We start from the raw sequence: 24,374 nt of genomic DNA on the forward strand, positions 1-24,374 counted from the left end.
ACTGGGACATTCTTCTTCGCAAATACACTACGGCAAATAAGAATAGTTTATTATGTTATGATCCGCTGTCTTTGGCAGATAACAGGGGGAAGCGATGTTTAAACTTTGAGTGTTCGAAAAACGCTATTGTATTGATATATCTTGCTTTGACTATATTGATACAATATCAGAAAGCACTCCTTTTTGCGGATATAATCGTGTAAGCTGATGAAAAGATTATATCTTTTATTTTCCCCAAATTTTTATAGCTTTTTTTCCTTTTTTCAGATATTTTTTCCGTATTTTTATTATTATCATTGTTCTTTTTCCTTACTTTCATTACTCTGCAATTTTTTCCCTGTTATCTCTACTTTCTAACTTATTTCATGAGTTCTACTTACTTGCAGCTTATGCGCAATAAATAAAACTTATTGTTTTTCGAAATTTTCTTCGTTTTTGTATTTATACATATATATATATATTCATATATATATATATATATATATATATATATATATATATATATATATATATATATATATATATATATATATATATATATATATATATATATATATATATAAATATATATATATATATATATATACACTACCGGTCAAAAGTTTGCGAAAATTTTGAAATCTACGAAAAAATGGTCTAAATTCAAATGTTTATAGAACTGCGAAAAATCAGTCAAATTGCATGCAAATTTGATATGTTCTAAAGTGAATCCTCTACATTCTATTACATATGATCAAATTGCAATACTTTATTTTTTGCGATCTGAATCCAGCTTTTCATCATGGGTTGTTTCTATGGTGAAAAAAGTTGCTAAGTTTGAACACTTGCCAAACATGCAAAAAAATTTTTTTGTACTTTCTGTTAATGGAAAATAGTTATTTGAACCGTTCTGTGTAAGCCCTCAAAATTTCAAATCGTTTCGATTTGTTTTGACAAAGTTATAGAATTTTGAAAAACATGTGTACTTTTCTCAATTTTTGAGCATCCCACATATGCAGTCTTTTAGTCTATACTTCTTCTACCAAAGAGCTTTTTAATTTTAATGTTTTCGATATTTTCAAGTAATTAATATTGATTATAAAACAAATACTCTTATTCATTATTGTAACTATTATTGTTTATATTTATTGTTTATATTTATTGCTTATATGTATTAGTTTTGTTGTGATATTTTTACTTTACATTAAATTAAAATAAAAAGTTATAACAATAATTACATAAGTAATTCTAAAAAAATAATATCAATAGCATAAAAAATTTGCATTTTTACTAAACTATTTTATTTACAACAGGTCAAATATTTAACATATTCTTATTCGTATTTTGTAATTAAATAAATTAACATTTAAATCTTAGATTCCTCGAACCATCCACCTTTTGCTTTTATTATAGCCTTACATATGCGTGGCATTCGATCGAACAAACCATTAATCACTTCAAGTGATATAGAGTTCCATTCCTGTTGTAAAATGTCCCATAACTGATTTCGATTCGAAATATCAGAGTATCGTTTGCAAGAACAAACAAATTTTCAATGAAATGTGACATTTATGAGATATTGTTTTAATTATATTCATAATAAATGCTTTGTAATTGCAATAATGAATAAGAATATTTGTTTTATAATCAATATTAATTAGTTGAAAATATAGAAAACATTAAAATTAAAAAGTTCTTTGGTAGAAGATGTATAGACCAAAAGACTGCATATGTGGAATGCTCAAAAATCGAGAAAAGTACACATGTTTTTCAAAAATCTATAACTTCGTCAAAACAAATTGAAACGATTTGAAAATTTGAGGGCTTACACAGAACGGTTCAAATAACTATTTTCCATTAACAGAAAGTACAAAAAATTTTTTTTGCAAGTTTGGCAGGTGTTTAAACTTAACAATTTTTTTCACCATAGAAACAACCCATGATGAAAAGCTGGATTCAGTTCGCAAAAAATAAAGTATTGCAATTTGATCATATGTAACTAAATGTAGAGGATTCACTTTAGAACATATCAAATTTGCATGCAATTTGACTGATTTTTCGCAGTTCTATAAACATTTGAATTTAGACCATTTTTTCGTAGATTTCAAAATTTTCGCAAACTTTTGACCGGTAGTGTATATATATATATATATATATATATATATATATATATATATATATATATATACATACAGTGCACTCCCGATTATCCGGGTTAATCACCGGAACGGACAATCGAAAAACACGGATAATCCCAAAACTCATTTTATTAAAGAAGAAATCAATATCAATACAAAAAATATAAAAGTTACTGACATTTGCTTGCTTTATAACATCAAACTAGGAATTTTCCTTTTAGAAAAATGTGTAATGCGCCATATATTGTCGCATATTTTACGAACCGCATTAATGTCACCGTAATCAAATACTCCCATATAAACTAATAAAGTTTCCACAGAGCAGCAGAATGGGAAATAGTATTTCCCTCATTTACTACATCTTCTACATTAGTTACTATCATGATTATTTGATTTAACAACATAACGATGTCTTCATCTGTCAAATACTGGATGCCAGGCTCACAAGCATCACTTTGAAACCAATCTCGTAAATTTTCTTCAGCAAGAATTTCGAAACCTTCGATTTCTTTTGCTTGTTCAAGAATACTATTATCATATTCTTCTTGAATATCTGAAGAAGATTGTTCAACAAGAGGTATCATCTTTCTCCACGATCGTGATAACATAGACGATTTTACCTTTGACCATGCTGCTGATACTCCATATACTGCAATCCAATAACGAATATTGTTTCCAAAAATTGGGTAGTGTTTTAACTTCATGAATCAAATTTTTTTTAATCTTGAAAATGTTTCTCTTAAAAATTTTTGTTGACTCCGGAATGAGCACGGATAATCGAGAGTGTACTGTATATATATATATATATATATATATATATATATATATATATATATATATATATATATATATATATATATATATATATATATATATATATATATATATATATATATATATATATATATATATATATATATATATATATATATGGTTTCAAGTTCATATATATATATATATATGGACTGGTTTCAAGTTTTGTAACTTTTTTATTGAACTGAGCGGTAGCTGAGGTAGAAGCATTAAACAAAGCCATATTTGTAATCGTGCAGCAACAGTTTGTGACTCACAACATTTTTACTTGCATCTGGTGTCCAAAAATGACTGACAATTAAAAAATGAATTATGAAAAAAAAATAGCATGGTTTTATGTGCTTATCAGAGTTTTTGTTCCCACTGGGTTTTATAAATAGTTAGAATGTTCTACATTCGACTGACTGAGATAAACTACAAAACAATGTTTTCCTGAGAATGTTGGAACATCCCAACTGTAATATTTGTATGAACTTCTGTTAATTATGAGTTTAGAGCGTGTGATGTTATAACATATTTCTTTACCTTCAAAGTCTTCTGTTGATTAACTTTGTAAATATTTCAATTTTTTTAGGCTGTGAATTTTTGTCATAGGCTGCAGAAGTTACCTTTCCAGATATTTCCGCAATGTTTCATTAATTTGTATTTTAAAATATAAGTCATTTGAAAAACATCTGGTAATATGTAATTTTACAGTGATGGAAAAAAATATGTTCGCCCCATGATTACAATTCTAATGATTGTATTTCATGAACTAGGGTTCAAATTTTATGTTCAGAAAACTAAATTATATAGATTTATATTTAATAAGTGAAAATGGTTTTTTTAAATTCCGAAATCAGATACGAAAATTTATTTTCACTGAATAACAAAATAAAAACTGCAACCGATAATTTCGACAATCTTGGATTTTCAAACATTCAAATATGAGGAATGGCCGCAATCTGGAAGAAAGGATTCCTTAATCTTTGTTTGAAAGTTTCAGCCCTTTCATGTTAATTTTACGATTTATTTACTTCAACATATATCGGAAATTTTTTAAACAAATCAAAAAAGCTTTTTTTCACAATTGTAAAATATGGTTATCTAAAGACATTGTCATTCAAAAAAATTCAACATTATTTATTATTTTTTGTTACTTCATTTTAAAAGGGACAAAAATGTTATGTATTGAAAGATATAAAAATTTTCATCACTTTGAAATGAGCAGATTTAAATAACAAAATAGAAAATTTGAATAAAATCGGTTGAACAGTTTTTGAAAAATAGAAATTCCAAGATACAAAAAAGTTAAGAATTAGGAGGCAAAATAGCCGATTTGAATTAAATTTCGTCATTAAAAACTATTTACTTTATCATTATTTAAACCTTTTCAAATTCGTTATCAACAATTTAAATAGTAAATGCAAAATAATTTTACATCGATAAACAAGTGTGTGCAGATAGTTTTTGGTTCACTTAAATAGCTTCTAAGATATGGTTAAATGCGCAAAATTTGTAGTTATTGTTAAAATTCTCCTGGTTATAAATTACTCCTGATCTCTCTCCAGATTGAGATAAAGGCACAACATCTTCTTCAAATAACTAGCTACTTCAAATATACTTTTGGTCAATGATCCAAATAAAACTTTTAAAACAAGTACATTTTTAAGCTGTAACTTTATTATTTCATAACATAATTAATAAGTTGCATTAATTATAATTAGAACATTTGAGTTCAAACGTGTGAACATGTAAGGTTAGCACTTAAGGCAGTGCGTCAAAAAACGGACCATCCTGAATAAATTTTGATCTAATGGTTAGAACTGCACGTTCTAGGATTTAATCTTAATGGTTCGAGGGTGAATAAAAAAAAGTTTCGTATATTTAAAATTCGGTATCTCAGGAACTATTAGACCGATTTCGCTGAAGTTTTGTATTATACCGTGTAAAATAATATACTTAAAAATAACGCAAATATTGCATACCCTAAGCTTCAATTTTTTTCGATTTTTACTGAATAAAATAATATAAAATAATAAATATATACTAAAATTTAATTTTACCTGAAATTATCTTTGGACAAACGAATTTTTTAACAGTGTAAAAAATTTTAAACGATCTCAAGATATGGTGAAATTCGCATAAAGTAATATTAACATAAAGGGGTCCAAACTTTGGATCGATAATATCTCTAATACTCTCTAATAATCTCTATAGAGACCATATTTCCTAAATTGTGGCTACCCCCTATGATTTGAGAGTTGGAAATTCGAATCCGACGAAAAAAATGCATGTTTATTCAGAGAAAATACGTTTTTGTGTCTGATTTTGCAACTCAAAATTCCGTCTACACTAATTATTTAGCATTTTCAAACTCCCCCTCTCGAGTTCTAGAATACTAAAATCCGATCATTAGATCAAAAGTTATTCAAAATGGTCAATTTTTTTTTGTTGAATTGTACATGAAAACACAATATTTGAAACGAACGATATTCATAAGTTTTTTTTCTTTGCTCTCTGATAATAGTTAATGCTGATTACAGTTAAAATATTTTAAATCAATCTTTTGAATTTTTAAAGTCAGCACTTGGTAAATGGAAAGTCCGATTCTTAGATCAAAAGTTATTCGTTGAGAAATCTTTCTTTTTTTTTTGCTCACCGTGCACAAATTTTCAGTAAAAAAAAACTTATTTTTTATACATTTATGAAGATAAAAATTTAAGCCTGTATTTTGTAATCATTGCAGTTGCCATGACGTCAGAAATCTATACCAAGAAAGAAGTGGAATCTTTAGAATGTTGTTCATCTTGTCATCGAATAAGTTCTATTTCTGATATTTTAAGAAATTTCAAGGAACCAAGAAAAGTATTCAAAGGAATAATTTTTCTATTTTTCTTGGGTGGTTTCATCTATCAAGTCCACACATTCCTTGATATTGTCGATGAATATCCGACTGTTGTCAGCATGGATATAAAAACAATAGGGGAGTACATATTACCAACCTATACAATATGTAGCAGTATAAAGTAAGAAATACAATTTGTTATAGATGAAAACATTTCCAGTTGCATATACATTTCCAGGCTAATTTATTAGACGCACTATAAGATTCTATGTAAAATGTTAATTATCAGGTGATAAGCTATTACAATGGTTCCTTTACATTAGCACTACTATTGTTCTTTACGATCGTATATCAGTTGGTTAACATTGTAATGCAATGTGTTAAAAATAAATGCAAATAGGAAGTATATAAAAATCTCCTGAATACAAACCCATTACATGTATTTTTAAATATAAAAGTAATGCATATAAACTCGTGCAAAACATGTCGTTATTAAAAAAATACAGTGCGTCTAATAATTTGGTCTAATTATTATAATATACTGATATAATACCTGATATAATAAATATTCTATATTAATATAACGGAATAGTTTGGATGTATGACCTTTTATACTGGATTAGTTAAATATTTTTTAGTTACTTTTTAATATTTGTAGCCTCTTAAAATTAATTTAATTTTAATTGTCCAGTATAATAAACAGTTTATTTATTTACTTATTTATTTAATTATTTATTATTTTTGTATAAGTGGAATGGGCTCTGGTTCGTAAAGAACCACCCCAAATGAATGCAGGTGATACGTGTATACTTTAAAATTATGTAAGGTTGTATGAATGAAGAATAAAACCTATAAACGGTTTTCTATTCCTGTATGCAGGCTCTAATTTTTAAATAAGTCACCCTATGAAAGATGGATATGTGTATTCTGTAAAATTATGTTAGAATTTATGAATGAAGGATAAGTCTATAAACGGCTTTCACCACCCCAAATAAATCCACCCCAAATAACCCCAAATATACCCCAAATAAGTTATATACCCCAATATACCCCACCCCAAATATACCCCAAATAAGTCTATAAACGGCTAGAACCACCCCAAATGAATGCAGGTGATACGTGTATACTTTAAAATTATGTAAGGTTGTATGAATGAAGAATAAAACCTATAAACGGTTTTCTATTCCTGTATGCAGGCTCTAATTTTTAAATAAGTCACCCTATGAAAGATGGATATGTGTATTCTGTAAAATTATGTTAGAATTTATGAATGAAGGATAAGTCTATAAACGGCTTTCTATGCTGACAGACTGACTTTTAAATTAATTTCCCTATAAATGATTTTTTTTTAAGACTGCTAATTTATTCAATCCGTTAAACATTTTTATTATTATTTCAATTTTATTACCTTTTTACTAATTGTTTCTCATAGATGGCAGCACTAATATTTTACCTAAACATTTTTTTTTCTTCTTCTTCGATCAAATGTTTTTTTAATTTTATTATATTCGATTCAAGCTATAAGCAATATTCTACATCTTCGCGATTTTTGTTAACTGTTTTATTATTGTACTTTTAAACCTAAACCGCGTTTTAATTCACGCCGGTAAGCTTGATTTCCTTTTAAATTTTTCTTTTATTTCATGATTTTTTACAACATAAGGTTTTTTGCGATATCGACACATATAAAGAATAATTTTTATCTTAGGATAATTATTCTTTATTCAGAAATATCGCATTTATAGCAATAGATGTGTCTTGACAACGACTATTTGCTTTTACCATTCTTGTTTCTCTACCATTTAGTTTTTATTTTATTCATGTTTTTCATGTTAATTTGTGTGTATATATATATATATATATATATATATATATATATATATATATATATATATATATGGACTCCAGTCTTCAATTGAAATCAACTGCTAAGCATCTTTAACGTGTGGAATTTTCTCAAAACAATGGATGATTGACCGGGTAAAGCTACGCGCAGGTGCTAGGGACTGAATTTCGTCATCAGACTTTCTGGTTACTACTTCTGACTAGTTTTTACGCTTAATCTTAGAAAAGTACACTATCCAATATTATTATACTTGTAGTATTTTTAATAAAGCGCGTTCTTTCAATCTAACTTTCAAAGAAACAAACAACAAATGAATTCGGGAGAATCCGCAAGTTTGCTATGGTGCTACTCGAAAAATAGCAAACGGTGCTATTTTACACAAATATAGCCAAATAAGGTATAACACTCGAAACATGGCTAATCTTACTTCATTTTTGCCGTGATATTAATTTTTCTTAACTTTGTTTTAGCCTCTAGACTAGTTAGAATTTATTAGTTACAGAAAACTCTTATAAATAGTAAAATTATGCGTACATTTAAACAATCACAATATTAAAATATCTAGGAATATTAAGTACGTTCACGCATCTAAATTTCTTCCGATTTTAGAAAGCTTGTTATTGTTGACATTCAGTCAACCATCCACAGGAATTGTTATCTGAGCAACATTACATAATGAGATTAAAAAACCTGCATTAAAAAATGCAAGGATTCGGAATATTTCTTTTTTGAGTAATTAGAAACTAATAAAAAGTTTTCTTCTATTTTCTATAGCTCAAATGTCTTAAAAGGCTATATTAAACACTTTTGAATTTTAGAAGAATGTAATATGTACTTATAAATTTAATGCAAATTGAAGATTTCCTTATTTTAGAGTGAGCAGAAAAAAATATTGCGAAAAATACAAAGATAGATGTTTACCAACAGATGAAGAATTTTGCAAAAAACATAAAATATATTGTGAAGAGAATGACATGAGGGTAAGAATTTATACATTTATATATATATATATATATATATATATATATATATATATATATTATAAAATTAATTTAAATCTAATTTTTTGTGCAAATTTGAATACAAATTGTTGCAGCTTGAGTTAAATCCTTATTGATATAAAATTAGATTGTAACGTTAAAAGTCAACGTAGAAACAAAATACAATAAGACGAGTGTTGTAATCATCTGATATGAGCATAAACGAAGAGACTTCGATTTATCTATTTTTGCTGTTAAAATATCCGAATTTACCAGGAGACCAAGAACCAGAAGAGATGTTTCCGGAATAATTTCTTTTTAATGGCCCTAATAGAAGAGAAAATATTTGTCTGGTATTTATTTTTTTTTAAAAATAAACTCTGCTGCTGTTTGATTCATATAGCATTCAAAGTGGCCACCCACCTGGAAAGCCTTAAAAACCTGGAATTATCGGGGAATTTTTTTTGTACTGGAAAAAACCTGGGGAAATCAGGGAAATTTGGATGAAAACCTGGAAAAATCAGGGAATTTTTTTTATACTGGAAAAAAACCTGGAAAAATGAGGGAAATTTGGATAAAAACCAGGAAAAATCAGGGAATTTTTTTATACTATAAAAAACCTGGAAAAATCAGGGAAATTTGGAAAAAAACCTGGAAAAATCAGAGAATTTTAAACAAAAGCTGGAAATCTTTTCTTTGATAATTTTTTTTAATTTCACTAATTTAAATTATTTACTAATTTTCTTAATTTAAATTATTTCATCCATTATACCTTCTTTTTGGAGACGGAAATGCATCGCCAAGCAGTTGAAATATCATCAACTTAGCGATACTTAGCTTTTGGTGTTGGTGGAAGAAGGGATTAGGACATTAGCTTCTGTTTTTAAATTTTGTCATTGGGCTGAATCCATTTATGGCTCAAGTTTGTTCCGATGCTTTGGTGGTAATTTCTGACAAAATGTTTTTGTATTTTTAACTTTATAAAATTCTCCAAAAATTAGTTGGTTATAATTTAATAATAATAGATTTTTCATTGCACTCTTTTTCTAAAAGCTTTTCTACTCCCATTGAAATAAATCTGTGAATTATTTTTTCTCAGCAAATCAACCAATCACAAATTTTTTTCACAATCGCTAACAGCAATGTTTGTCGACAAATTGTTACAATTGTTACATTAATGCTAATGTTTTCTATTTCATTTTGACCTTTTATTACATATTTTCATTTTAAAAAAGGGTTTTTTTAGGAATTAACTTTATATTAATATTTAATTTTACTCTTCTGTTGGTGAATATATGATTTTGATTCAAAATTGCGTACCAAAACATTAAAAAATAACTAAAAAATCTTGCCAAATTGTCAAAATAAATTATTTTTTTCATGATGATATGTTAAAAAAATAACATTTTGAATAAAATATTTTATAATGTAGACACTTTCTTACACACATCCTACGTTTCATAAGAAAAAAGGAACGAAAGCCAGAAAATTTTAAGATTTTTATCTGGAAAACCTGGAAAAATCAGGGAAATTTGAAATCTGATTTGAGTGGCCACCCTGGCATTCAGCCAGCTTCTCCATGACCCGGTCTTTGGGAACCGGCTTCTTCTAATGCTTTAAATTTCTCTAAAACGGTGAAAGTTAGTTTATATATAATTTTTTTTTTATTAGCCGATATCAAAATCAATAAAATAAAAGAATAATCCCATATTATAGCATAATTTTATAACCTCAAATTATTCAGTGCTAAAGTAACTTTTAATTAGATTAAAAATTCCTTTAATTTACATATGTTTTGGGTTATCTTCGTTTATTCTTTTTTCGCCATTATTTTTAGTTATTGAGCCAGGCATTGACTAACAGTCGAAACTTAAAAAGTAATTTTGAGCAACTTGTTATTAACTCACAATACTGATAAAAGAAAATTGCATATTATTGCCTGAAATGCATTTCACGGCAAGGACTTTGAAGGTAAGCACCAATTTTTTTTAAATATTAATAAATTTAATTTGCTTAAAAAAGTTAAATTACTTTTACTTAGTTCAACATAATTCAAAAAAATTTCATGTTTTTTCTTTTTTTAAAAAGATTAAAAAATAACAAGATACAGACGAAAAAAACTGTAAATTTCATTCCATGGCCCATGTAATATTCAATGGACTTATGAAACAATAAGGACATGTGACATTTTGTTTTAATATTTATTTATATGATCGTATTTATAAAGGTAAAAGAAGAGTATACTTTGGATGTGAATCAAGAAGATGTGGATGATCTAAAATTTAACTATTCTGATTCCATAATTAAAAGTGACTTGTATCCAGAGTGAGTAATCTATATATATATATATATATATATAGATATATATATATATATATATATATATATATATATATATATATATATAGATATATATATATATATATATATATATATATATATATATATATATATATATATATATATATACAGGTGGGCTGAAAAGTTCGTAGGCTAACATAGAAAAAAAAATTTTTTTGATAAAATTTCATTTTATTATTCAATATAGTTTCCTTCAAGGGCAATACAACGATTATAGCGGTCATATAATATTTCGATACCATTTTTGTACTACGATTTGTCTTTAGCCTCAAAATAGGGCTTAATTTCGGTGACTACTTCTTCATCGCCGCTAAATTTCTTTCCAGCGAGCATTCTCTTGAGGTTTGAGGACAGGAAAAAGTCGCTGGGGACCAGATCTGGAGAATACCGCGGATGCGGAAGCAATTCGAATACGAATTTATATAATTTTGCCATCGTTTTCATTGACTTGTGACATGGTACATTGTCTTGATGAAACAGCACTCTCTTCTTCTTCAAATGGGCCCGTTTTTCTGCGATTTCGTAGTTCAAACGCTCCAATAACGCTATATAGTCGATGTTGATGGTTGTTCCTTTTTCAAGATAGTCAATGAATATTAAACCATGAGTATTCTAAAATACTGACGCTATAACTTTGTCTGCTGACTTTTGCATCTTTCCAAGCTTTGGAGTTGGTTCATCTCGTGCAGTTCACTCGCTGACGGTCGATTGGACTCCGGTGTGAAATTATGGAGCCATGTTTCACCCATTGTCATATATCGCCACATAAATTCAGATTTATTACGATTAAACAGCTTCAAACACAGCTCAGAATCATCAATTCGTTGTTGTTTTTGGTCAATTGTGAGCTCGTGCGGCACCCACTTTGCTTAGAGCTTTCTCATACCCAAATATTCATTCACGATATGTCTAACACTTTCCTTTGATATCTTTAGGGTCTCAGATATTTTGATCAACTTCACTTTACGGTAATCTAAAATTATTTTGCGGACTTTTTGATATTTTCGTCGCTAACAGCCTCTTTGGGGCGACCACGGTGCGCATCTTCGTTAGTGTTCATTTCGATTCGTTTAAACTTAGCAAACCACTTCTCAATGGTTGATTTTCCTGGTACAGAGTTTGAATAATGTTTCTCAAGCCAAGTCTTGGCTTCAAGAGCCTTTTTTTCACTAGAAAGCAATGCTTTATAAACACGCGAAATTCCTTTTTATCCATTGTTTTTAAACTAACAAAAGTTGCTTCACTAAAAATACTATATCTCACAAACTGTTAGTCCGACAGCTGTCAAATTTATACACGTGTCTTTCGTAGGTTAGAATTAACTAAAAATCATATGTTTTTAATAATAGTAGCCCCATCTATGTGTCAGCCTACGAACTTTTCAGCCCAACTGTTATATATATATATATATATATATATATATATATATATATTGCAGTAAGAACGTGCCATAAGATATCACTTTATTTATGCTTCTGTTTTCATATTTTGTAATCTGGCAATCTTATAAGTTCATTTTATTCGCTCCTCACTATGTAGATTTCCTTTCGTGTACTGTTCTCCAATCTCTTTACATTTTATTTTCTGTTTTCTGCTTGATATATTTGTCTGTCTTTTCATATATATTTTTTACTTAATGTGTGTATTTTCAATTTTTTTGAGTGCTCCTCACACTATTGTATTGATATATTTTGCGTTGGCTATATTAATGCAATATTAGAAAGCGCTCCTTTTTGCGAATATAATCGAGTGGGCTGATGAAGAGATTATATATTTTCGTTGTTTTGTTTTTCGGAATTTAAATTATTTTTTTTAAAGTTATCAGAAATTATATTTTTCGATTACTTTTGTAAAATTATTTTTAGTAATTTTCTTCTCTTGTCATTATTTTTTATTATTTTCCCTATTTTCTCAATATTTTGCTTATATATATATATATATATTTATGTATGTATTTATGTATATATATATATATATATATATATATATATATATATATATATATATATATATATATGTATATATATATATTTATGTATGTATTTATGTATATATATATATATATATATATATATATATATATATATATATATATATATATATATATATATATATATATATATATATATATATATATATATATATATATATATATATATATATATATATGTATATATATATGTATATATATATATATATATATATATATATATATATATATATATATATATATATATATATATATATATATATATATATATATATATATATATATATATATATATATATATATATATATATATATATATATATATATATATATATATATATTTATATATATATATATATATATATATATATATATATATATATATATATATATATATATATATATATTTATATATATATATATATATATATATATATATATATATATATATATATATATATATAATAAAGTAAATAGAACTCATGAGATAAGTTCAGAATGAAGATAAAACAAAGGTAAACTGCAGACATATGAAAAAAGAGGGGGAAAATGATAATAATAAAAATAAAAAACAACTGGGGGAAGAAAATATATACATATATATAATCCGGAAACAAAAGGATGAAAAATTTTTTAAAAAATCCTGAAAATTAAAGATATAATCTTTTCATCAGCCCACACGATTATATCCGCAAAAAAGAGTTCTTTCGTAACCAGGTGCACTCTGGCAATCTTATTGTAGATTATGTTCTAATCTGTTCTTTCTTTTTACTTTCTGTTTCTACGAGTTATTTTTACTTATTGTGTTTTATTTTATTTGTTGTAATTTTTGCAAAACTTTTTGGAGTGCTCCTTACATTATTGTATTGACATGTTTTGCTTTGGCTATATTGATACAGTATTAGAAAGCACTTTTTTCTGCGGATATAATCGTGTGGGCTGATGAAAAGATTATATCCTTTATTTTCCGGATTTTTTAAAGAAAATTTCATCCTTTTCTTTTTCCGCATTTTTTAAATAATATATATTATATATATTTCTCCCCCCCTCCAATTGTTTGTTATTTTTATTATTATTATTTTTCTCCCTTTTTTCATATGTCTGTAATTTACCTTTGTTTTATCTTCTTTTTGAATTTTAGGAAGTGATAGTACACACCCAAGCAAACAATTTTTATCAAAGAATGCATGGTCGAAAGCAAAACGCAAAGGTGCTGGCGCATTTGGAAAGTTGTTTGATGCAAACGTGAAAGCCCCATTCCTGTTGTGAGGTACTGCGCTGCGGTATTCGTGCATAGCCGCTGACGGCCACTGTTTTGAAGACTTATTGTAATCTCATACAATTAAATTTGCATTTATAACTTAACTTCATCGCTCTTTGTGTGTTTTTGCATCATATAAGAGCATAAACTTTGACTCCCTCTAGCGGTTTTGCGTTTTATTTTCGACCATGCATTCTTTGATAAAAATTGTTTGCTTGGGTGTGTACTATCACTTCCTAAAATTTTGCCCATCTTTTTATATATATATATATTTTGAAATTCTAAGAAATAATCTTCAATAGTACCATTAAGTTTTGGGGGGTTGGAATGAACAAATGCCCATATGAATACTGTAATCACTGCATGGGATGGAAATTTTCTTTTTTTTGAAGGGGGCATGCTTTTTCTCCTCTTAGAAAATAGTTTTGTTTAAATAACAAATGAACTGTATCTCTGATGTCTTATTGACACAAAGATACTTTAATTTATTTTGGCTTTTGCTACTCCTCCAAAAAGTAACCATAAAGAAGAAAAGAAAAAAAACGTTGTTTCTCTTTTTATTCCCGGAGACCTGGACTATTGTGCATAGAATGAGATTCCTTACTTATGAAACTTTGCTTTAAGAAGACTTCATCTCTTTTGAAAAAAGTAAGTAATTTTTTAATATCCAATTATTTTCTATTTATAAAATAACATTTTATATTTATTTGAAACATTTTTCATTCATTTAAATATGTTAATTAAAAATTTTGTTTGCGCAATGTTTGCGCATCGGATGCTTTTTAAATAATTTAAAAAACTAATTTCATATTACATAATTCCATATTATATAATTTCATTTAAATATTTTTTTTATAAATAAATGTTATTTATTTTCTAGGTAACAACACCGATTTCTATCGCTTTGGATATGCTTCAAGGAAAAAAGAAAAATGCCTGGGCTATCTTTTACCTACACTACAGGCTTCAGAAGAAGAGCTTCATAGTAACATATTAAAACAAAATTTTGTAAACCTTTAAACAAGCTTTTTTAGATGGCGTGCGCGAAAGATTTCGCGATGTGAAATCGCAGGACGATTTATTGTTTTTTGCAGATCTGGTACCTTGCATCAAATTTAATTGGTTGGAAGAAAAAGCTAGGGAGGAGGCTACAAAAAAATTGGAAAGAATTGTCCAAGCTAAACACCCTGCTATAACTAATAACGCAACAGAAAAAATCAGGGATTTTAAATTTTCTAAAGCTGAAAACATCATGCCAATCACCAGAGACAGAAGAATTTATGTCATACATGAGCTCAAATGTCGAAACGGAAAGCATATCAATTTTGAATCGATATCCAATCGTAAAAAAATTATATGTAAAATATAATACTGCAGTACCTTCTAGTGCTCCCGTGGAGTGCTTAATAAGCGTGGTTAAGCACGTTCTGAGAAATTCTCGCATCAAACTCAGTGACACCACTTTCGAAATGCAATTATTTTTCAAAATGAACTTAATTAGCAAGTTATTTTCATTCATTTTCGAGTTTCATGCATTTATTTAATACATTTTAAATAAAAAAATTTTGGATATTGTTATTACGTTTTTCAATTTTCTTTTTTAAATCACTTATAATACATTTTTGTCTTAATACATTTTTTACTAAATACATTTTTACTAAAATTATGTTTATGCCCGACCTAGTCAAACAACGCCCAGTCAAATCTCTAAGAACTTCAGAACTATTTGTGCTATTTAAAACTATTATAATTACTATTTTAACTCTTGAAAACTCGAAGGTACTAATTTAGCCACTGATACTAAAATTCGTTTACAAATTTGAATTATTCCGTTAGGCAGAAATGTTCGGAAAATGATTATCTCGCATGACTTCAGCATTAGCCATTGTTACAAATAAAATTGCAGACTTTTCTGTTTCAACTTATACTGCACATTCAATTATTTTTTACTATCTCAAAGATGACAAAGCTATCTGAAACCCCGTGTTTGCTTGGTTTATGTTTGTGCTTTTAAAACGTGTTTCTATAGAGTAAAACAATTTTAAATCAATGGTAATTTAAATAAATAGAAATAATAAATAGAAATTAAAATCAATAGATTAAATTTGTTTTTCGTGCAAATCCATAAAAAGTTTGATATTAAAATTATATTTGATTTTAAAATTATATTATATGATTATATTATAAAGTTTTATTATAATATTCTTCCGAATTTAAAAATAAATTAATGTCCATAACTTTCAAAATTAAAAATAATTAAATAAATAACATCAATTTCGCAAAAAACATTAAAGAACATAAGAATATTATTCAATAAAATTTTAGGTTACTGTGAGTTTTCGATTTCTTAGAAATGTACTTTTAAATCGTTCCTTTTTTTGTTTAGTACTTGTACTTTTTACTCGTTACTTTTTGAAATCAGAACTTTGTACTAGTTATTTTTTTTAAAAATACTTGTACTTTTAATTGTTACTTTTTAAAAGTAACGTTGCCATATATGCTCATTATAAAGTAAACAATTTCACCAATTCTTAGATTTTTAAGTTAAAAATTGTCCAAATATGGGCATTTGAAAAAATAAAATTTTCTTAAAAAACGACAAACTTGCATACATATAAATAGCCGTAACTTTTTTTCTAATTATATCAGGAGGAAATTTCAAAAGCCATTGCAAAGTTAAAAGATAGAGCTTTTACTTGATATCTTATATGACCTTCTCAGGCTAGATCAAACTCTTAAAGTGACCTAATTTGACCTGAAATATCTCAAAACATATGGTTTCAAAAAAATACGAAAAAAATAAGCTTTTTACTGCAACATTATTCTACACATTTACAAATTTGTAGCTTTGGAGTCTCAACAGGAAGGGCATAAAGAATTAACACAAGTGAGATACTGCATAATTAAAAATGTCATGCTGTACAATGCACACAACAAATATTTCTTTCCTTTCTTGACAGAAATAATTTAAGTTTAATATTTAATAATATAATACACATATTATGTAACAAATTAACAGATTTGCTACTACTAAAGACTAATTTAACATAATCACGTCAATTTCTAATCAATATACGAATAATAAATATTTTAAATAAACAATTATGAAAACAAAGTAAGGTAAAACAGCGTTTAAGAACACAAAAAATATTAAAATGCAGACAGCTGTTTCGGATGCTCAAAGGGCAACCTTCATCAGTGCAACAGAAAGAAAATAATCTTGTCTTGTCTTGTTGGTTGGCCGGGGTACCTGAGGCCGGAACGGCCCTTTACCCCTTTATCATGAGATGGAGTCTTTAAGGTGATTCCTTCTGGTAGTGAAAATCTAAAATTGAAAGTGGAAAGTTAGTAATGAGCAATTTGCTCATGTGAAATCACATGTTGTGATACAATTTGTACATATATAAAAATACTATAAAATACAAGTACATAAAATACAGTAAAATGCTACATAAAAATATTGATAAGATAAATAACTAGTAAAGGTTTAACTTCAAAAGTGAAGTTTGTCCAACATTGTACGCCCCTAGTACAAAATATGTTCATTCTTCTCATCCAATTCATTCTCACTATTACCATATAGGTTCATTCATTCTATCTCTTATTGCCCCGATAAGCAAATCATAATGATTTTGTCAGCGCATTATACACTTTTTCCAAGTAGGATTCGTCTTATAAATTATAGTGCCAATTATACATAGTATCGAATATTTAAGCCAATATAAAATTTTTACTTCTATAAAGAAGTTTGTCATTTTGTACATCTACTGTACATTTTCTCTATATCACATCAAACAATTCATTCTTTCCTTATTTACAATTTTCATTCATTCTATATCTTTTGCCCCATTACAAAGCATAGTCATTTCAAAACAAATCAAAGAGATTTTGTCAGCGTATATATAATATTTATTTACAAGTCATGTCCGAGTTAGGTTTCCACATTTAGTGTATTGATTTTGCCATAAATAATGCCATGGTCTCACATGGTCAGAATTACATCACTTGTAAAAAAGTGTGCAATTGGCCTCAGGGAGGCATCTTCTGCTAAATTTTCGTACTCAAAAATTGAGTCGAAATTTGCTGCATTGCAGTCTAGAGCCTTTTTAAAAAAGTTTCGATTTAGTTTGTTAAAGTGATGTTCGAAACTGTCCAATTCTAAGTCCGTGTGTATGTCAACGTTTCTTTGATACCACTCTGCGCCAGTTAGTTTTCTTAAGATCTTGTTCTGCGTTACTGTGACTTTCCCAAGCTCACGTTCTGATACATTGCACCATGCTGGCGAGGCATAGGTCATGATTGGCCTTATCATGGAGATGTACAGTAGCCTTTTCAATTTCAAGCTCAATTTTTCGCTGTACATTATGGATTGCAGTTTTAGAGTTGCAGCATTGGCTTTATTCTTCACATTTTTCACATGATCCGACCATGTCAGTCTGTTGTTAATTACTAGACCTAAATAGGTAGCTTTGTTTACCCTTGTTATCACTTTATTAAATAGTACCAGTTCATTATGCTCTCTAATTGATTTCCTGTTCTTCTGGATAATCAATAGTAGGGACTTTTGAGCATTGATCTCGAATTTCCAATCTAAGCACCATTCTTCGTAATCGTAAATCTTTTCTTGCAGTTTCTCTATCGCCATATTCGGGTTGCTAGATCTCACTACGACACCTGTGTCATCAGCATAAAATGCAGTTAAACTGTTCCAATCGCCTCTATCAATTGGAAAATCGCGTGTAAAAACGATATACAAAATTGGTCCGAGTATGCTACCTTGCGGTACGCCTGCTCTAATACTCCTCACCGTGGAGCATACGTTTTTCATTCTAATTTGAAAATTTCTCTCTGCCAAATAACTGTTAATAAATTTTTTTAATCCTTTCGGGAATTCTAGTTCAATCAGTTTGTAAATAATGCCTTTGTGCCAAACTCTATCAAACGCTTTACTAATATCAAGCATCAACAATGAAGTCTGTTTTAGATGTAATCCTCTGCCAACATAATCAACTATGCGTAACAACTGTTTAGTATCAAGTTTCGCCCTGAACCCGTACTGCTCGTCCGGTAAGCAACTTAAGTATGGTTTGAGCCTAGTATATACTATTCTTTCTAGTATCTTCCCAAGAGTGCATAGCAAACTTATAGGTCGATAGCTATTCGGAGATAGTAAATCTTTGTTTGGTTTAGGAAATGGAATAATATTTGCAGTCTTCCAAATTGCCGGAAAGTAGTTTAACAATAAACATGCATTAAATATCTTAGTTAGATATTCTATATAATGATCTGGTAGGGCTTTGATCATTTTGTTTTTTATATTATCTAAGGCAGGGGCTTTTCTATTATGCAGTTTTACTATTATTGCTTTTACTTCTTGAAAATCAGTACTATCTATCAGCTGTGGATCTCTATTTTCATTCAAAAAGTTATCAACGCTTTCGTTTACTATCCTATCGTTATGAGGATTAAAATTTTGATTTAATGAGAACTGTTCTTCCATACAATCAGCAAATACCTCAGCTTTCTCTCTTTCTGTGCATACAAAGCCATTGTCAGTTCTTAGTGGCTTATTTTTCTGAGGGTCCGTGCGCAGTGCTTTCGCCATTTGCCATATGCTGTTGTCTTTCACACATAGACTTTCTACTTTTTCGTTCCACTGCCTCGTTTTGAAGTTTTTGCACATTTTCTTTATCTGTTGTAATAAATAGGAATTTATTGGAGTTTTTTTTTTTGTATCAATACTTTTTAAAGAAGGGTTATTTTTCAATAGATGGCACCACTATGATAAAATTTAAATGCAATCAAAATTATGATATTTCATGAGAAATTTTTATTTATTCTTTTAAAATGGGATTTTTGGGATAGATTGTGGATATAAATTGTATTAACATTTAAGGAGGTTTGGATTATCACTTTTATGGCGTATTAGTGGGGTTGTAGCTGGTTTTTCTTATGGATTTTTTATTTGTTCTGACGTCCACTGGATGCGGGATGACTTTTGAGCGAGTAAACAGGTCAGTATGGATTATTCCGCCTTGCTGAGAAAAGTATAAGAGGCGTGAAGAGTGGCTGAAAAAGTAGTACGACGGGAGTGCGGATCGTGCCCGATGGAATGTTGAGTTGAAACATCACCGCTGACAGGATCTATCATGGCTGTTAGAAGTATGTTCTGAGCCGGGATCATCGAGAATGAGTTTAGATTTAGCTGGAGTCTCGGAATGAGGTGATCTAGGCGGTAATGCTGAAAGGTTGATATTTGGAAAGAGTCCATGGATACCGCGACTAAGTACGCCACATTGATCGGATGAGCTGTTGCCTGGAAGAAAGTTGATCTGAGGCCTCAGAATAATTGACGGGAAATGATAGACGGAGTGTCGCTAGATTCAAGACGGTTGACAAGAAGTGAGCGTTCCTCGGCAGAAAATCGAGTGTTTCTAAAGAACTGAATGGTGGTCGGAAGGTAGAAGTTCTCCTAGTCCACAAGTCTAGCTGCAGGCCCGGTGGGCGTTCCAGAAGGTGATCTGCAAGTTCCTTTGTATTTATAAACTCTAATTTCTTACCTTTTTAGTAACCTTTTAGAAGAGCATTTTATTCCGTATTTTAAATTATTTCTATCCGGTGTTAAGATACCTATTTTAAGATGAGCCTTGGATATTTAATTTTAATTATCTGCTGTAGGAATACAAGGACTTAAAGTTTAAATGTTTTTGTAAATTTAGAATGAGCTAGTATTTTTATTTCGTAAATGTCTCTGTTAGTGTGAATTAATTTAAGGTTATGCCTATGAAATTTAAAAGTGCTTTTTTATCGAAAAGTTTTATCTTGAGTAAAACCATTAGGAAAGTTAAAAGTGTATAAATTGAAATTTTTAGTGCACATGAAGGCATATGGAAATGATCGGGATTGTGTTTGTTGATAATTTATAGTTATAATAAAATTTACTTTTTATTGTTAAAAGTTTCATGTACTTCATTAGTCAAGTGTCTATTTTTGAACCTGGGTAACCGTTACCAAAATTCAATTAAAAGATCACAGCCTTGCCGAAGTTTAGAAGGGTAACGGTACACTGTTTGTTAAGGTCCATATATTCCTCCTTAAATTGAGGATCAGATGTTGTTTGATATCTCTTCCTACACCAGTTTCGTTGTTTGATAAGGTATTTAATTTCTGGTGGGAGCCTTAGGAAGTTACGAAAATAAGAGAAAAACAGGGTAAATATATATAGAAAGATGACGTCACAAGAGGGTTTAGAGCAACGGCCAATAGGAGAGAAAGGTGAATGGATGACGACGAATAGGAAGCAAGGAGAAAAAAAGAGGGGGGGGGGTAGCTAGGTTTAATCATAGATTTCCAAACAGGAGAAAGATAAGGAACGCTGGATAGGTCATTGACCAACAGTTTGGAATTTTTGAAAATATGATAAGACTCGTAAAAATCTAAATCAGATATTGAAGAACAATTTTGAATGACTTTAGAAGAGGAAAAATTAAAATTATGATTAGCGTCCCAACAATGTTGGGCAATAGATGAGCGTTTAAATTCTTGTTTTTTGACATAAACTTCATGTTTCTTGACACGGCACTTTAAGGCACGCTTAGTTTGGCTAATATATGAAAGGCCGCATTGGCAATTAATTTGGTATATACCCCAGTTATTTTGACTGTCAATGGGCTGTTTGAGATTAAAAAATTTTATCTTATTAATGGGACTGAAAATAATATTAAAATCAATTTTCTTTAGGATATTAGCAACTTGCCCACTTATTTTAGGAAAATAGGGTAAAATGACCAAATTGTTAGAAAATTCTTTGGAAGGTTTATCGGTAGGTGATTGTTTAGCTACGTTTTTATAAATATTATCAATAATGTTAGGGGAATAACCTCTGTCATGAGCAATGGCTTTGAATTTCAATTCTGCATCAATATTGGAACAAATATTAACAGCACGGTAGACAAAAGACCGAAAAGAGGCAAGTTTTTGATTGGGAGGGTGGGCGGATTTGTAATGAGGGGGGAGAGAAACAGCAAAAGGTTTACGAAAAACAGTAGTATGGAATGAATTACCATTCCGAGTCACAAGAACATCTAAGAAAGGAAGTTTTTGATCAGTCTCTAATTCAAAGGTGAATTGAATGCAAGAATCAATGCTGTTCATAACATTAACAATTTGGTCTAAATTACAATTATTATCATCCAACAAAGCAAAACTGTCATCAACATATCTTTTATAAAAAGGGGAAAGTTAAGATTTTGAATAGTTTACTTTCAAAATAATGCATATAGATGTCACTAAGTATAGGGTTCAATGGATTTCCCATGGCAAGACCATTGGTCATACTGTAAAATTTGTTATCAAACGCGAAAGTACTTTGTAGTAAACAAACACGGGTGAGGTTAACATATTCATCGACTTCATACTGGAAAAAATGATATTCCGAAAGTCTAAGTTTTAGGCAATTTAATTATGAAAACATCATCCTTTTTTTCAACCTTCTCATTTTAATGGTTTTATGAATTTCTCAAAGCCTTTCCAGAATTTTTATAATTGAAATAAAAATAAAGTTCTGAGTTCTTACTTTTCTTTTTTAATTTTCTTTCAAAGTATAAGATATTGCAGTCCTAAGTTACAGTGAGTCATTAATATTCACTAGCTTAATAACACATTTATAAATGTTTTAAAAATAACAATAAATTAAAGTTTCTTTATTAAATGAAAGCATTGTAAGCAATTCTGAACGGGAAAAAAGCAAAGACCAATGAACTTAGTGGAATAAAATTATATTTTGCAGAGAGAAAAAAAGGAAAACATGAATCTCAAAAAGGTGAATTTCAATTATGTTTTGATTATACACAATTGTCATCTGCTGTGAGTGCTAAAGCAGATGCATGAATTTAAAATGCAAGCATCGTGACACTTAAGTTCCGTGTGTTTCTTTTTCTTTGCTTTTACATGCTTATTTTTTATTCATTTATCTTCTAGGGGCAGTTCTGAAGGATTTAACAACATTGACTGGATCTTGCTTCCAGATGAATTTGAATACATTTTCGTTTTAATTGATGTGCGACTTACTGGTATTACGCAATGAATTTTTTTGTGTACCAGGGATTGTGCAAGCATTTTTATGTCGCTTTTCAAGAAAATGTCTCTGTTTCTCATAATCTTCATCTGTGCAATATGTAAAATGGCAAGAAGGGATATTTCTTGCAGCCCATTCATATAACTCCCACGGTGTCATGATTTGATCATTATAGGAGCATTGAAGGCTGGAACGTGATGGTACCTGCAACACTATCACATGGACTTTTTCCATGGGCAGTAGGAAAAAAATGCCACTCAGCTGTGAGACCAAAGTCTATATTATGATATCATAAATTTATGAAGTTCTTTTGATTTTTGTACTGTGAAGCTGCTCCATCTGAGAAGTAATAAATATTTTTTATTTTGCTGTTAAAATGTGAGGTTATAAACTACAACAATTGGGTCTGAAAAAGGTGAACATCATGCTTGAGACATTCCGAAATGCCAACAAAGGAAACAGGATACAATTTAAGTGTTTCTGAATTCACATAGTAAATGACAAATGGCTGAATTTACACTGAAGAAGACTGGGAATTATTCCAATGGTAACCTTTGACTGCATCCTGCAATACAAAAGAATAATTTTCAGCAAACTCACAGATCACTATGCAGTCATTATCATCTAGGCCTTCTTTCAGATTCGATAAAAAGCATAACTGTTGATTAGTAATGAATGAATGTGGTAGAAGCATTCTCAGTTTTGCTTCAAATGCTTCAAGAAAATATTCTACTTTGCTGTTAACTGTCATAAGCGTTGCACGGTCAGTTGTAGCCCACAGTTTATAGATAATCTCGTCTATTCCGTTCACGAGAAACACGTTGTTTATTTTCTCCAATATGTGTGCAATTCCAGGCCAATAATCACAATTGAAAGAAAAGCATTCTGGAGGATTGTAAACCATTCTTGATAGAAAATCTTTGTATGTTTTGAATGGTAATTCTTCATAGCGAGATAAATGATGTAATTTGCAACCAGCTAGCATAAGTTTTACATTTTCGTGAATCAGACAGACGCAGACACAATGGGTTCCAGTGGCACCAGCCAGCACACAATGTTTCGGACGCAAATCACATAACTTGGAGAATCCAACTCGAACATCA

The 24,374-nt window shown here is 29.1% G+C and overlaps 1 protein-coding gene across 1 annotated transcript in view; it reads left to right on the forward strand.

The window, feature by feature from the left end:
• The window catches only part of LOC107446456 (uncharacterized), a 92,224-nt gene that overhangs the window by 23,499 nt on the left and 44,351 nt on the right, over positions 1-24,374 (forward strand). Inside the window, exons 2-4 of the mRNA XM_087156470.1 lie at positions 5,659-5,938; positions 8,478-8,583; positions 10,811-10,908. Of these exons, the coding sequence (XP_087012596.1) occupies positions 5,664-5,938; positions 8,478-8,583; positions 10,811-10,908 (479 nt within the window). The 5' untranslated portion in view covers positions 5,659-5,663. The remainder of the gene's footprint in view (positions 1-5,658; positions 5,939-8,477; positions 8,584-10,810; positions 10,909-24,374) is intronic.

This window comes from Parasteatoda tepidariorum, chromosome 2 (genome assembly GCF_982258835.1).
Source record: "Parasteatoda tepidariorum strain Cologne lab strain chromosome 2, Ptep-v5.0, whole genome shotgun sequence".
NCBI lineage: Eukaryota > Metazoa > Arthropoda > Arachnida > Araneae > Theridiidae > Parasteatoda > Parasteatoda tepidariorum.